The sequence below is a fragment of the Mastigoproctus giganteus genome, chromosome 2, assembly GCF_048544385.1.
Source record: "Mastigoproctus giganteus isolate SK-2022 chromosome 2, ASM4854438v1, whole genome shotgun sequence".
Taxonomy (NCBI): Eukaryota; Metazoa; Arthropoda; class Arachnida; order Uropygi; family Thelyphonidae; genus Mastigoproctus; species Mastigoproctus giganteus.
The window spans coordinates 146,148,873-146,166,790 of NC_143576.1; the positions used below are offsets into that span (position 1 = coordinate 146,148,873).

The following is a 17,918-nucleotide window of genomic DNA, read 5'->3' on the forward strand; positions in this document are numbered from 1 at the left end:
AAATGTTGATGATTCATAGATATCTAGACGTACACATTGGTAAACAAAAGCACGCGTTTCAAAACGCACACACTAGCTGTTATCCAATCTATTGGTGCGTGTAATATAGAAATGATACTAATATGCCACAAATAAAAAAAATTTTTCTTAGAATTTAGGCAAAAAAAAAAAAAATTTTTCTTAGAATTTAGGCAAAAAAAAAATTCATAGAAATCGTGTTAAATCAAAATGACTTGCGTAAAAAGAGAATGAAATATTTATTTCTAATTCGTGTTAAATCAAATTCGTGTAAAAAAAGATCGTGCAAAAACAGAATTAGGTGTATTATTAAATTGGGAAATTTTAGTGGATGTAGGCCAATAAAACATTACATTGCCCTGTCAGACTGTTTATGGTACTAAGATCATATCATATTATTATTACCCCCGAATCCTTCTTATCTTAATCAAACCATATGCCCAAACATAAATTATGCCTGTTATGCTTATAAATCTGTCTATAAGGAAGTGCCTGAAAATGCTCATCTGCAATGTGGATGTGATTTATTTTGAGTAAGTAATCACTTATCTTTTTTCATAGTCAATGATATTAGCAGATAGGATGACTGAATTTCAGGAATGAAAATTGGAACAAAATGCATTCAAAATAAAAAAAAAAAAATGGAATCCATCTCTATAAGCTAGGTAATTTTTATTGCCCTGGCTTTTTAAGGACACCATAATATTAGTGATGCTAATATTAGGTAATAATACTATATAACTTTATAAAATTGCACAGACAAAAAGATCCGTAATTTTATTTTTGTTTGAAGTAAAATTATCAGGTCGGTTATAGGAACACGAAAATACTAATCCAAGTATAATTATCATGTTTTTATATAAAAAAACATAATTTTTAGGAACCCAAAAAAAAAAAAAAACTGTTTTACATTAAAATGATACCAAATAATCCTGTTCACCACTGTCATTCATATTCTTCACTAGTTCCTATTTTATATAAAAGACTCTTTTTTAAAGAAGTTAAAAATTCCAAACAGTTTGATTTGTAATCAGTTTCTACTTGCAGAATAGCTTCCATTTGATTTCACTCTATTGTCCGGTGTGTATCTTCAAAGCAAATGTTATTTGCATGAGTTAAGGAAGTGCGGAAATAAAAAAGAAGGAATATTAGTGTTAATAGTGTCACATGTAAGGATGCAAGCTTATAAGAGCATCAGCCAAAAAAAAAAAAAAAATCTCACCCATTCATTCTCTCCAAGAATTTGTCTAGTTCTTCCTTGAATTAATTCAAACTACCCACTTCTGCATCAACAGATGGAAGTTTTTTCCAATAATCAGCTGCATGCTGGCTGAAGGCAAACTTCTGCACATCTATCCTGCAACCTTCCTCAGTTTGAATTCATGCATACTCGTGTGAGTGGTGGCTGAAAGAGGAAGGATACCATCAATGTTGAGCTTACTTGATCCATTCAAGGCCTTAAACACCTCAATTTGATCTAGCAGGTGCTTATTCTCCAGATGCTGCAGTTTGCAGAACTGAAGCCTTTCTTGGTAAGAGTGACCTCTTATTTCCTTCACCAATCTCATTGCTCTTCTCTGGATCATATTAGTATAGCTTCAAGTCTTCTGAGTATGGAAAAGCCCTGAGTTCAAATTCCATCTCGAGAGGAGGAACCTTTATCAACTTTTCACAGGGTAGACAATTCATCTGTTAGTTGCATAACTATCTCCAGGAAACTGGTGTTTCAGCCAGCAAACAGCAAATATGACCAAAGAATGCATGCTGTTATAGGCCCCGGTACCATTAGACAATTAACATACTATTACAGACTGGCACTTTGTGCCTTAGTGGATTTAGTGCTTAATACATGCGACCTTTTGAATATTGTGTTATCTGGTCGCATTATTTTTTAAGAAATGGTACCTATTTTTCTTCTCATTGCTGATAAGAAGAATCTAAAGTAAAGGCTACATAATCACAACCCATGTCTACATGGAGGACAACTACATCCAGGCAGCAACTATCAGGAGTGGCAAAATTGTAGTTTTATGACATGTTCCCTTTTCATGTAATTGTGACAGTTTTTGCTGTTTTCATCCTGGCATTGTGATGGTTTGGCACTGTCTTGCTTGCATTAGAAGTTTGCAGTCACAAAATTACAGTACTATTAGCGATGCCACTACAGAAAAATTGGTTTGATATGGTTATCAAAGAACATATGATGGGCCCCATTTGAAAAATGTGTAGTTTCTGCATTTTTCTTGTTTTTGATATTTTAAGTAAGCCTTTGTATCAGCATGACCATGGCCACTACTTAAAAATGTCACATATATTATGCATTCAACTTCATTATTAAGATAGTCTCTTTTTTTTTTTTTTTTTGTTAAATGTTTATTCCTTTTAATTTTTTTCCTTATAAACATATTTATGCATAGGCATTTTCTGAATTTCTGCATTCTGCTGGATGAAAAAAAAAATATATATATTTAATGCTCTATTTTATCAATAATTATAACAGGCTTCTTCTGTCTGGGCATGAGTAAGTGGAACCTATAGTTTTGTATTGCTGTTTTATCATATCTTTGCACTCCGATACTGTTGGATGTTAAATGTACAAATGTGATTATTTATTATGATAATGTTAATTTATTTACCAAATTAACAAAATCTTTTATTGTTCATTTGGTTTATTTAACCAACTGGTTTTTCTCTTAAACAGCAGTGCAGTAGGGCTTGCATTCTATTATTGCAAAAGAATTACAATGAATGTAAAATTAAAATAAAGATAAATAAATAAATACAGCAGAGGTGAGGTTATAATAACAAGGTTGATATGGATCATTTAAATTTAAAAATTTATTTACAAATTGTTCTCGGAGTATGTGGTATAGAATCATATTATATATACAACAATTTTTAATTTACAAAGTCCTTTTGGTGTGCTGGCAACCGTGCTATCAGTTCATTTGTTCACATGTTTATTATGACTGGGAGCGTTTCGAGTTTTTCAATGGCTTTTGAGTCTGAAACATATTTATGGTTTTTTTTTGGTTTTTTTAATTTCCCTTCTGAATTTATTGTCTTCTTCATATATATATATATACTGAAAAGTGACTAGCTCTCATTTACTTATATAGTTTTTTTTAAATTCTTTAATTAATTAATTTAATATTTGTTTTACCAGTAACTTAACTTAATTCACACTTCTTTCATACATATAATTTCAATGTTTAAATCTATATCAATGGTTTATCTTACTATTGGATTTCTTATTATTGCTATTAACTCTGTTCATTGTTCTGCTCTCTGATACACTGTTAATGGTCATGGTTATATATCTTGCTATTAATAAAATAAAATAAAATAAAATATAGAGATCCACCCCCCATATCGTTGACTGCTGTTAATGTTATTAATTTTAATATCATATTACTTCAAAAAAAATAGCTTTATATGAAAATTGGGATAAAACAGCATCCCCAAAAAAACTTTTTTTGGCAGACATCAGGGCATTGTGCCCAAAATCAGAAAATCAGGATGTCTGATTGCTATTAGCAGAGCAAGTGTTCCTCCTGGTGTGTATTCAGCTATTCATGTTTCTTGGAGTGTGATGTGTAGCTCACATCACACTCCAAGAATTGAATTTTTGTATTAGCATTAGTTAAGGCATATGATGCAAGAAAGCAAGTTTATATGGCATCAGTAAAAAAAAAAAAAAAGAAACATTTTTTTCCCCATTTCACCCATCCAGTCACTCCAAATGTTAGTCTAGTTCAGCCTTAAATTTATTTAAGCTATCAACTTCCACAACAAATGGAAGTCTGTTCCAGCAATCAGCTACCCACTGGCTAAAGGCAAACTTCTGCACATCTATTCTACAACTGTCTTTCCTCAATTTGAATCTGTGCCTCCTCAGGTTCTTAATCTGAGCAAGTGGAAGTAACCCATCATCATTGAGCCTGCTCAAATCATTCAAGGCCTTATACACCTTGATCAGATCACTTTGCAGGTGCCTAGTCTCTAGATGCTGCAACTTGCAGAACTTAAGCCTTTTTTCATAAGTGCACCCCTTTGTTCCTCTCACCAATCTTGTTGCCCTTCTCTGTACTTGTTCTAGTAACTTTACATCCTTCCTAAAATGATGCCTCCAGATCTATGTGCAGTAGTCAAGGTGCAGCCTGACCATTTCTTTATACAAAGGAATAATCACCTCCAGATCTATGTGCAGTACTCAAGGTGCAGCCTGACCATTTCTTTATACAAAGGAATAATCACCTCCTTGTCTCTGCTAGCAAAATTCCATGACCTGCTCTGGCAGCTCATCTGCACTGCTGAGAGAACTTCATATTATTATTAGCCATATGGCGCAAGGAAGCCTAAGGCTTATGCTGTGCCAACCAAAAAAAAAAAAAAAAAAAAATTTCTGAATTAGCCCGAGAGAGAGAGAGAAACAAGAATCAGAAGTAGAAGGGAATCACCAAGAAAGAGAAGAATGATGATATCCAGCTCAGAACCCTGGGTGTGCCAAGCCCATACTCACCAGATGTGAGCCCTCTGGGTTTCTGACTATACGATTACCCCTAGGTTTTTTTCATTCTCCACCTCCTTGAGTGTAGTACCACACAGTTGGTACGTTTCCCTTGGATTGTTAAATTTCATTTGCCACTTGCAGCCCATCTGCTTATCTACTGAATGCAGAAAAAATAAAATATTTAATGCATTAAATATTTAATTTAATGCTTCTAGATTCTGTTGCAGTAGCATACCGTCTTTACTGTCATTAACAACCCTGCCAAGCTTTGTATCATCTGCAGACTTGGACGTTAAGCCTGATATACCTTCATCGATATCATTGATAAATACACAAAACAACAATGGGTCCAGCACCGAACCCTGGGGGACTCCACTAATAACATTAGTCCATGTAGAGCAGTGTCCATTTATTACCACTTTCTGCCATCTCCCGCTCAACCATTCCTTTATCCATTGCAGTAACTTGCCCTTAATGCCATACTGCTCCAATTTGTACAGCAGTCTTCCATGTGCAACAGTATCAAAAGCTTTCCTGAAATCCAAGTACAGGTAGGCGTCTCCGTGGCCAGGTGGGAAGGAGCAGCAGTGCGTAGCACACGCTTCTTGATTAGACCGGGGTTCGAGCCCGTCACCACCAAATACGGAGGATGCGGGAAGGTCAGGGAATGACCACTGCATATCCCGGAGCAATATGGCCTTAGTTGCTAATGCTCCTAAAAAAAAAACCAAATAACAATAATAATCAAGTACAGGTAGCCCTTGTTTTGCGTTGGTCCAATTTGCACTGATCACTAACTACAATGCCATTTTTATTTATTTATTTTTGAAATTTTTTTTTTTTTTTTTTTGCAATTTTTTTATAAATTGAAAGTTTAAAATTGTCAGACAAAATTTATCGGCATCATACTGTGCTATCACTGTTCATGTGATTTAGGGCAATCTGTGGCAATCATATCCGTATCAGAGACGAGAAAGATTCCTGCCCTCAAAGTAACCACTCGTGGATGCGGGTAGTAAAGGTCCATGCTGTGAACCATTCAGTTGGTTGTTGTTTGCGCTATTTACATGTGTTGGAAATTTATTACGCTGGCATTTTTTATTAATTGCGCTATTAATAAATTAAATAAAAATAATAGTGATATCCGTGTGCAGTTAATGCCAATCGTGTTATAAAGTTTTTAATTTAATAGAATAAAGAAATACCATATCTGGTAAAAGAAGTTCATTGAATCCTAGTGCAATATTCAGATGATGGAATCTGGTGAAAGCCACCCTAATGTGTGTAGGGCTATTACTACAACTATGAAGGATGCCTCCATAGCCAGGTGGACAGGAGCAGCAGTGCAAAACACACGCTTCTTGATTAGACCGGGGTTCGAACCCATGACCACCAAATACAGAGGATGAAGAAAGGTCATTCCCTGACCTTTCTTCATCCTCTGTATTTTCTTCATCCTGTCTAATCAACAAAATATTTATTATTTCATTCATTAAATACTTGTACAGTACTTGATTATACTTTAAGCCTGATATGATGATGTAACTTAAACTCTAATCACTCTACATTCCTAATTTAACATTTGGTTTGTTTTTGTTGCATTGTTGCTCATCATTAAAGAGTTAATGATGCATTAACTCATGAGCATATTTTATTTGAGTAGCTAACAGATGTGTTTTTTATTGCGATTTTGAAATAGCACAGCAATGACAGAAGTAGACACTAAGATGCTTCTCCACAGTGAAATGAAATCTAGAATACCATCAACTGTATATATTATCTTTATTTCACTGGTGATTGACTTGCTGGGATTTACAGTGATACTTCCACTTCTTCCCTCATTACTAGACTATTATAGTTCAGAAGATAAAGTAAGTTTGTGTGTTTTATGGCAGTTAATCAAGTGCTTAAATTTTTAATTTCAGCAGTCAATTAACAGTAATCAATTTTAATAATAATCAGTTAACAAAATCAATTTTAACAATCAATTTTAATCCAAAACTTAAATTAAAAATTTTAATTTTGGATTTGCATATTATATTTGAAATATAATAGTAATTTGAAATTACTATTGAAATAATAGTAATTTTTTAAATAATAGGATTTGAAATAATAGTAATTTTGGCAGTATAGAAATTTAAGCAGTTTATTGTGAATTTTTAAACATTTAGTACTGTTTTTTTCTGCTTGATATTTTATTTATATGTAAGTGATGTTATGTCCTGTAAAAGACACTGTGATGGTGTAATTGACAATCCACAAGGTAGTGCAGAATCTGTGATATTTTGTGGATTGTCAGGATGAAAATATACCAAAGACCTAATGGCCCTAAGTATATTTTCATAGTGCTACCGAGTTTTGAGAATTTTGTAATGTTGTTTTCATGCAGGCTCCATTGTTAATCAACTATTTGAAAATCCATAACTTTTTTATGTTCTGGTTTTAGCACAAGCAGAATTAGATTGATAGTGAGAAACAATTCACACAATATCAAAAATAACATTTAAGAACACAAGCTCTCAAGATACTGACTTCCTTTTTTTCACATAAAAAAAAAAAAAATAGTCCTGTAGTAGGAAATTACAGTAATTAATCAGCCTGATATAATAATGGCATGTACATCCCAATGCTTTAATCCCAAGTTTTTCTGCTGCTTTGTTATTATGTTTATCAGTTCCTCCATATAGAAATTTAAAGCAGCACAGTGTTACAACTTGAGGAAGAAGCTGGCAATCTGTTTAGGCACAGAGACTATCCAACTTTCGGGCTAGTTTTTTTTTTATTTGTCGGGGGGGGGGGGGGTCCAGATGTATTTAGGTAATCTGGGACACTAAAAATGAGGTTCTGGGGGGGGGGGGGTAGACTTGCACTAACACTAATCACATTGACCCAGATCCCCCACAAACTTGGAATGTCTGGAGAAAAACATGCTATTGCAGTCTAGTATATTCAGCCTTGCCTTTCTAGCTCATTTTGTGCAACTTGTGAGAGTTGCTAGTTTTTTTTTTTTTTTTTTTGCATTTTCTGCCTAAAGTTGAATTTAGCATAAAATAACTATGTATATATTCCGTCATGCAAAGGTGTGATCAAAAAGTTTCCAGACTGTTTACAAAAGTATTCTATCATAGTATAAAATTCATCTGCCAGGTGGGCAGTAGAATGCAGTCTTCTGAATTATATCCTGTTTATTTGAAAACCAGAAGTGCAAATCATTAAGTAACGTTACCTCTACTACTCTCTGTGATTTATGTTTTTCAGAAACTGATTGATTTTATCTCTTCCATCATGCAGTATGATTGTCTTTTGAGGTTATGATGGGCATTCTGGCGAGATCCAATATTTCTTACATTTCAAGGGTACAGTTCTGAAAGTGTTGAGGCTGGCCACTAGATAGTCCACCAAACCGAACCTATTGGTAACTCTCCAGGAAGCATCCAGATCAGTTAGTGTTTAATCTCATTGCCTCTACTCTGCCAGATAGTGACTGGAAGGAGTCTGAGTAGTGTGTGTATTGGGGCATTTTTGAGGCCACATTATGTCAACGAGCTGGATCCATATCCAAAAATTTCACTACTTCATACAATGTTCTCCCCACTTTTTCTTACTACTGAACACATCATGCATAGTCAAACTAATAGAACAAACCTATCTGCAAACAGATCTAAACTTCCCAAACGCTTCCTCGTTCATTTTGAAAATATACATGGTCTCAATTCCAACCTCAATGATGTCCATTTATGCTTTACAGTCTGTCAAACCCCACATACTTTTTCTGACAGAATTCCAATTATTGGTTGATTCAATCACTGCTCATTTCCATTGTCCTAATTATTTGCTGTATGATTCCTTTCGCTTCAAAGGTGATACTTGTGCATTTGTCCATTCAGACATTCCTGTCAGAGACTTAGTAATTTGGAAAATTACTAAGATCTCTTAAAATCTCTCTACCTCATTCTGTCCAATTCATCTGTTGCCTCTGTTGCTCTCCCAACTTCACTAATCACATGGAACTCTAACTTCCTCTCTTTGAAACTTGACTTTCTCCAGTCCGACTATTCTAACAGTGAGGTAATTTTCATTGGAGATTTTAATGTTCACAATTCCAACTGACTTCTGTTTTCTAGTCATACGGACTAGAAAACAGAAGTCAGTTGGAGAAGTCTGCTGAGACTTTTACAATTACTAAATTACTAAGTACACAGTTTGTTCATTTGCACATTGAACAAACAACCTTTTTAAGTACATGGTCGAGATGAGTGGTCCTTTAGGTACTTTAGATCACAATGTGGTGATTGGAGCCTTTCTCTTTTTGGCCATTCTCAACTTCAACCTTGTGTTGTTTGGTATTACAAGAATGCAAAGTGGGATGGACTGTGAGATTTCTTTTCCATGGATTACCATTTCAAATCTTCTGATGTCAATCAACATTTGGTCATGTCGTGTCAGTGAAATTATTCTTCTAGGAATGAAATCAATTATTCCACACTCTACCTTAAAATCTTTTCCTTTCTGTAAAACTTGGTTTTAATAAATGTGCTAAGGCTGTTCAAGATGAGAATGTTGCATACTGCAATTGGCTTGTATTCAGATCTCCAGGTTCATTTTCTGCCTACACCAAAGTTCACAACAATTATAAAGTAGTTATTGATCAGTCCAAACTGGATTTCAAACAGGCTAAGAGTAGAAAACTTGCTTCTTATCTAAATTGTATTAAAGCATTCTGGTCTTTTACGAAAGCTATTGGCTGCAACTTTTGCTCATCTCTTATTTCCACCTCTGCTAAAACATCTCTTATTTCCACCTCTGCTCTATTGCCACTGCAGTCAAAGGTAAAGCTGACCTGCTAGCATCCTACTTTTCTTCTAACTTGTGTATTGATAATCTTGGTAAACCACCTGCTATCATTTCTAGTACACTTTATTTAGTGCTCCATATGGTCTTCTGTCAAAAGGATGTCAGAAAAATTTTGAACTGCATTGATACCAAGCACGGAGTCTTGATAGTATTTCTACACTAGCTCTCAAAACCTGTGTTCCTGAGTTTACTCCTGTTCTGTCACTTTTCTTCATTTCAAATTCTGGCATTTTCTCTTCTGCTTGGAAATTTGGTCATATCAAGCCAGTTCCTAAAAAGGGTGACCAATCCCTTCCATTATTGTCCCATTAAACTTACTTCTACCCTTTCTAAAGTAATTGAGAAATCTATTAATTGCCAACTCTTAAACTGTCACATAAACTTTATTTTGGCAAAGTAATAGTGAATCAGAATTCAAACATTTCAGTGGTTTTCATAGTCCACAAATATAATTATGATATTCTCTGGACACTCATCCTCAACAAGCAAATTGGACAGTAACATGAATTAAAGGTTATAAAAATAGGTGCATCACTCTTTGTGATATTGCTGATGAAGCGGAAACTTCATTTGGATCATGTTGAAGTCCTGGAGCTAAAATTGATGTTACCAACAGTTAGTTAATTTTTAAGGGGAGTAAAGAGAACATTATTACTCAATGGGTACTAATGACATTAATTTCACATGAATTGTGGATTCATTGACTACGCTGACTAAAAATGCCAGTTAGGTCAGAATGTGTATATGACTGTAATTTTGCCAACACGGGGAGGGATTTATGCTGTGAAAGCTTTGTGGATTAACTCATCAAGACTTGAAGGACTCTGCAAGACTTTGGGGAGGGATTATTATCAGCACAGACTGCACTTGTAGATAGAACTTTTTTTTAGGAATGGAATACATTTGAACATAGAGGTGCAGTGATCTTTGCCAATATCATTGAGGAGACCTTAAGGGATAATGGAAACTGCTAGTTACATTGTGGTAACACTTAACATTAGCAGTACCAAACAATGCAAGAAGGCAAGCTTGTATACTGTCAGCTAAAAGGGGAGGAACATGACACCTACCATTTCACCTATTCATTCTCTCTCTCTCTCTCTCTCTCTCTCTCTCTCTCTCTCTCTCTCTCTCTCTCTCTCTCTCTCTCTCTCTCTCTCTCTCTCTCTCTCTCTCTCTCTCTCACAAGTGATTTGTCTAGTTCTTCCTTAAATTTATTCAAACTATTAACTTCCACAACAACAGATGGAAGTTTGTTCCAACAATCAACAACCCATTTGCTAAAGGTAAACGTCTGCACATCTATTCTGCAACAGTCCTTCCTCAGTTTCAGTTTATGTCCCCTCATGTGTGTCATCTGCGCAAGAGGAAGAATTCCATCAACATTGAGCTTGCTTGATCCATTCGAAGCATTATACACCTCAATCAGATCACCTCGCAGGTGCGTAGGTTCCAGATGCTGCAATTTTCAGAGCTGAAGCCTTTCTTAGTAAGAACACCCCATTGTTCTGCTCACCAATCTCGTTGCCCTTCTCTGTACTTGTTCGAGCAGCTCAGCTTCCTAAAATGAGGCCTCCAGGCCTGTGTGCAGTACTCATTGTGTGGCCTGACCGTTGCCTTATACAATGGGATAATCACCTCCTTATTCCTGCTGGAAAAATTCCTGTATATCATTCAGACAGCTCATGACCCCATGAGCTGTCCTGGCATCCTGTTTGCATTACTCAGAGAACTTTGTATCTGACTGCACAATTACCTTAGGTCTTTTTCTTTTTCATTTTCCACTACCCTGAGTGTAGTACTACACAGTTGGTACGTTAATGTTACTCTGGGGTTATCCATATGCATTACTTTGCATTTATCAATGTTAAACTTAAATTGCTATTTCTCAGCCCGTCTGCCTAACTTTTCTAGATCCTTTTGCAGTAGCATACTGTCATTGGTACGCATTGGCTTATATGCACTAAAAAACAGGTCAAATATGCACCAAAATGCTAATATATGCACTGCAGTTTTTACATTTACTTGTTTATTATAATTAATTGAACCACAAATTCTTTATATTCAACATGTTAAAGTTTTCCCTTTCAAACTCACACCTAGAATAATTTTTGTTGCAATACACAATAACATATTTCCCATAGTGATCCACTGTAAATTTGTTTCTCTACAAGCAAGTAAATATGGATATGATGGTTCTGCATCTAATTTTCCACATATAAAATGTGCAATATAGTGGCCAAATATTGTTGTTTCTGGAATTACTGGATTGACATGCTTTTCACATCGGCATGTTAGAGATGTCACTAGGGAAGGAAATATTCACCACCTGGTTGTCAGTAAAGATCCGTCAGATATTAAGAATCCTCAAATAAAGAGCTGCTGGCGAGCATTGATCACAGTATGTTGAAGTTGGATCTATTTAAAAAGTAAATACTGTCAAGGGAAAGGTGATAGGTTTTTGTTTTTACAAGGTTATAATGGTCTCATACAGCTTCTTTTCAGTGGGACCAAATGTTAATTTTAACAAATGCAAAATGGGAGATATTTATGGAAGCTGCTGTTGAGAGCTACTGAACTTTTTATACTAACAAATGTATTGTTCAAGGTGTAAATCAAAATGGATTATAAAAAACTGAAGACTGTAGTGGCAGAGAAGAAAGATGTATGGGATGATTATAAATTATGAGCAGAAACTGAAACATAGTAATTATAAATCTCTACTTGTGGGATGCTCACGGTCAGCTGTGGTTAGTACCTACTGAAAGTAGTCCAAAGAGGAGAACCCACGGTGTGGACGACCACAGCTTGTCGATGCTCAAGGTGAGTGAAAGCTCTTCCAGATGGTACGTGGCAACAGAAGGGCAGCTGTGGTGCAACTCGCCTGTAATTGGAATGCTGGTGACAGGAGTAATGTGTCATGACACACAGTACTTCGAACCCTGATGAAAATGGGGCTGCATAGACACAGGCCGCTCCGAGTGGCCATGCTAACCATGGTCCACTGGCAACAGTGCCTACAATGGACATGCGAGCATTGAAACCGGATGTTGAGTGATTGGAAGAAGGTCATCTTGTCCAATGAATCATGTTTCCTGTGCACCATGTGGATGGCTGGGTACGTGTGCATCGTTTACCTGGGAAAGTGATGGTGCCTGGATACACTGTGGGACAAAAACAAGCTGGTGGTGGCAGTGTCATGCTTTGGGTGATGTTCTGCTGGGATACCCTGGGTCCAGTCATCCATGTGCTGGGCACTCTGACGTCTACCACCTACCTAAACATCATTGCTGACCAGGTACACCTTTCATGGCAACGGTCTTCCCCTCTGGCGGTGCCATCTTTCAGCAGGATAATGCACCATGCCACCACCGCCCAGATTGTTCGAGACAGGTTTATGGAACACGAGGAAGACTTCCAGGTATTGCCCTGGCCTCTAAATTCTGCAGACATCAATTCCATCGAGCATCTGTGGTTTGTGTTGGAACAACAACTCCGATCTGCGGTATCTCAACCACGGACTTTACAGGAGTTAAAGGATCTGCTGGTTACGTGTTGGTACCAGATACCACAAGACACATTTAGAAATCTTGTAGCATCCATGTCTTGCCGGGTACGAGCTGTTTTGGCTGCATGTGGAAGACCAACATCATATTAAGTAGGAGGTCATAATGTTTTGGCTCGTCAGTGTATATTATTTTGATTAATTAGCATTTTTTTCTAAATTATTTTAGGAGTGCATTCCTTCTGCAAAAATTTTTATCTTGATTTATTATCACCTCCCCTTTTCTTTTGTTGCTGTAGTTAGTAGTGGTTTACTTTTCTCTTCATCACTTACTTGGCTTGCCATACGACTGGCATATTCTTAATTTATATTTAAATATAATGTAAATTGAGTTACATATGTAAATTAACCCCTCCTTCCTCCCATTCTCTGTGATGTTTCTATATTTATGTACTGACTTTCGTCATATTCACTTCTTGCACAGTTTATCCATTCTGCTGACCTATTTTAATTTACATTATGTATCAGACAAAATGTTGTTGGTTATGCCATGCAGCCATTGATTTTTGTCTTTCATTATTTTATTGATTTTTGCAATTTTGTACAGGCTACTTTTATATATCTTCACAAGTGACACCATTCATGAGCCTTACATAATGATACGTGTGAAGCCTGTGTGGGCTTTAAGATATTCCTAAATTTAATTTATGACTATCTTATTTTTCCATGCAACCATAAGGGGAAAAAAAAAGAGAAATTGGAGGGTTTTTTTTTGTCTGATTTTAATGAAATTAACAGATTTTTCTCTGAGAACTAAATATAAAATTTCATAAAAATCCATCCTCTGGGAGGTTGAGTTTTTATATGCTGACAGATAGATGGATGGACATGGTAAAGACAGTAGGTATTTTTATATATATATGTGAATATGCCTAATAATAGAAGAAAGAAAAAGTTACTAGGAATAGAATTTACCAGTTAAGTTAACTAACTAAAATATTTTTGAAAATTTGATGTTATTGAACAATATTTGAGAATACGTGCTGGTAATTGTTAGTAGTTAATACTATGTTATAAGTTTAGCATTCCTTATATAAAATGCGCACACACACACACACACACACACACACACACACACACACACACACACACACACACACACACACACACACACACACAGTATTTATAAACTTACCTCAGAATGTTATAGTACATCAGATCTACCTCAGCTTGCATGAGTTAGATCAACTTGTAGTACATCAAATATATATATATTTTATCCTTTATAGCTGTCTGTGTATATCCCTATTCCACCATGGCTGTCACATATTCCCCTAGCAGCAACTTTTAGATATAAAATGTTTTTTTGCAATTCCTGTCTGCATAATCTTTGTGGTGTGTCTACCAAATATATATCTTTCTATAAACATCTTTTTTTTTTGGAAATACAATACATTAAAGTAGGGACCTATACCATGTACTTGAATTTTAAAAATGTTATTTCAGGAGTAGAATATTAAAGTCTTTTATCATTAAAAGGGGAATATAATGGTTATTAACTTTGAAAAGTTAAATTTTTTTCTTATTTTATAATAAATTTTGAATGTATTATGTTTATAACACACCTTTCTATTTCAGGAAGGTCTTTATTCATGGCTAGAAAGTAAGGTGCATTATTTCCAGGAATTAATTGGAGCACCAACATTATTTAATAAAGTATTGTTTGGTGGTAAGTGAGTTATGCTCTCTTTTACAGTCATAGATCAGGCTGACAAAGTGATTTCCTAAACAAAATCACTGATAGGGAGTTTATGGTAATTTTAACTTGTACTTAATATACTATTTTACCTGCAGATTATTGAACATTGAATCAAGATGATATCTAAAGACAACTAAGTATATATAAAGTACAGCATATATAAGTGTATATGAAGACAACTAATTTAAGGCATTCTTGACTAAAACTTATAACATTGATATTTCTTCATGTATGAATGCCAAGAAGTTTGATTTTGGTAATGCATTTATGAAATTTAGTATGGTTCTCTTGGTAAAATAATATAATTATTTTGTTAGGCAAGAATTTATGAATGGAAAAAAAAAAAAAAACCTGTTCCCAAAGTTGTGGCATTGTCATTTAAATATTTTATTTATCTTATGGGTGTTTATGGTATGCATGGTTTGTTTTGTGCCATGGTTATGACAGTTTGATGCAAAGAAATGAAAATGGACTCTTTCAGCTGTCAGTCAGTTGTCATCAAAAGAAATACAAAACCATTAAAAATAAGTAGGGGAAAGTAACTTATAGTGTAATGAAGGATATGATAGCAGGATGCATTTACAACTACCATTAGTGTTTTGCTTTCATTGATGCCTGCACTGAATGTTCCTAATAATTATTGATGTGGAAGTTTGGTGTTCTGCTGTATGTACAAGGTGATTCAAAATTCTTGCAACCCAAATATTAGTAAGTAATTAATTTATTAATTCTTTTACAATCAGATTATGTAATCAAGTAATTATAATAATTATGATGATAATAAGTAATTATAAAAAAATTATATAGGATATATTTCTTGAAATTTGGCTTTGATGGGTACTATGATTTTGAACAAAAGTATTGCTTGACTATAAACACATTCAGATAAAGTATGCATCATATGACTTCATCCCAAACTTGTGTGTATCAGTTTTTGTAAGAATAACTTAACACTCACTGTTGTGCACTTGGAGGTATACAATATTGACTCCAATTTGGTTTTGTAAAAATTACATATAGTTATGAAATTACTATAATAAAACTTTAATTGCTGACAAGCTTCAAAATTTGCACAACTTCAAATCATTTTGAGATGTGCAAATTTTGAATCACATTGTAGTATATACAATATTGCATTATAGTTGTAGCAATTCTATAATTAGCAAAAACTTTTAAAGAAACAAAATTTACCCCTTTTGACTGCCTAGTTAAAGCATGAAGATTAGGATTATATGGAGGAAATTACAAAATTAAAAATGAAATAAATAAAAAGCGTAGATTCCCCTGGAAAAGTACACCTTATAATGATTTGCCATTTAGAACTTAATCACAGTAAAATCCTCAAGAAGTGTTTGAGAACTTAGAGTCCTAATATTGGACTTTAGTACTACTATTGTCAGATTCAGATTGCATCTTGGTATCATTTGGCAGTGTTTCTTATATACTAATGTTGATATGGACTACACCCTGATAAAATTACTGCAACTACTTACGAAGAATACCGTATAAAGTAGCACACAGTTGTTTCTGTGGATTGTATTCGTAAATTAAGCTTGTTGTTTATGTAAGCTAGACATTTTAGGTTTTGGTCAGACATATACAAACAAGCATATGAACTTCCCACGGGGTTGGGAATTTCCAGTCCTACTTCCCCCTTTCAGAAATATATCTTGCATCAGTATAGGACCACATTCTGAATCCTCTTCCACCAACCACTAAGTTATTTATTTGTTATGCAGATAATGTATTTTATAATATCAAACCGGCAAACTATTAGTAATCCCTTTTTCACAATTTAATTCAATGCACAATAGACTGAAATATATTTTGGAATTAGAAGCTAATGATACTATTAATTTTTTAAACCTCAACATTTTTCAGTGTTAAGGAAGAAGTGTGGTTTTATTATAGTAATTAAATATAGTTAATAATTAATAAATTAATTATTAACAATATTTATTAATACAGTAATTATTAATTAATAAATTAATTGTAGTAATTAATTACTATCAAGCTACTCCTAGATATACAGGACACCAACAATATATTCTATTTTATACAATATCTGCAAACCGTAATGCTTGTATATATAGCTAGTACAGTAAAGAGCAATTGATATGTTTATTCCAGTGCCTCCTGCCACCAAGTCCTCTTCACATGAATTATTATTCTACAGAACTCAGTCAGCATACACATTCTTTTTTGCCTCAACTTATGGTTGATTCTGCTAGAATTTTAATTAAGTTGAATTCTGATTGAAAAGTACCCACTTATGAGGCTTTGGCAATTGAATAGTTTTGATGGCTTCACAGCTTCAAATTCTTAATGTTAAACTATCAATAAGTGTTTTGAAAATATGGCATATTAAAATAAAATATGGCAAAATCATATTAAATTGTCAATTTGCATGCATGATATACATCATGGGAACTGAAGAAGCTCTTTTAACACAGATTTCCCTCTATGCAAACTTGAACTGACTGAAAACTCCAGTCCAAAAGTGGTACAAAAGTCTGATGTTTGGACTCTGGGTTATCAAACACTTATTAAGGATGTACTATGATTTTAAGTTCTAAATTAAAAAAACCATTGGGAAAAGGTGCACTTTTTTCCTAGAGTTTTTAGCTATTTGGTTTTTAATTTTGTAATGTCTTCCTTGTAATTTTCAACTTTATGATTTAACTAAGCAGCAGGAAGTAGGTTTCAGTTCTTTAAAGCTGCTCTAATCATAGAATTGTTGCAATTTTTTGGAACTTAAAGCAAGCTGTGAATCTAACCTATTATAGTTATATCCGAAATGCAGTATTCCATTACACTTGTAGCCATTTTAATCTGAATTTTTTAACCTTTTCATAGTGAATGCCACTGATATATCCAACAGGTTTGCACCATTGCTACAAGAGGAATGGATGCATTCTCTTGTTTTTAATAAAAGGCTGAGCTTGTTCCCTTGGTTTAGGATTAAAGAACACTCTTGATTTATGATATGCTGTATTGAGCTACTGTATTTTAAGCGATTTTAAAAGAGAAGTGGAAATGAAAGAAGAAAGATACAATGAAGGCAAAAAGTCTTTGACACATTCTGGTTTCTCATGTTTTAAGCATTTTAAGTAATTTATAGCTGAAATTGATACAATTTTCTGTGCCAATTTCAAATGTTTTCAGTTTTTAAAAATTTTTTTTATATATATCTCAAACAGATCTTGATACAGTTGCAAGTGGACTATATACTATGATCAGGAGAATATATTAATCAAGTGCCCAAACAG

General features: G+C 34.4%; 1 protein-coding gene across 1 annotated transcript in view; it reads left to right on the top strand.

Annotated features, from left to right (window-relative positions):
- Positions 1 to 6,254: 6,254 nt before the first annotated feature.
- LOC150089643 (solute carrier family 75 member 1-like) overlaps positions 6,255 to 17,918 on the top strand; it is a 170,217-nt gene continuing 158,553 nt past the window's right edge. The window contains exons 1-2 of the mRNA XM_090368709.1: positions 6,255 to 6,402; positions 14,529 to 14,619. Coding sequence (XP_090224835.1) covers positions 6,259 to 6,402; positions 14,529 to 14,619 — 235 coding nt within the window. The 5' untranslated portion in view covers positions 6,255 to 6,258. The remainder of the gene's footprint in view (positions 6,403 to 14,528; positions 14,620 to 17,918) is intronic.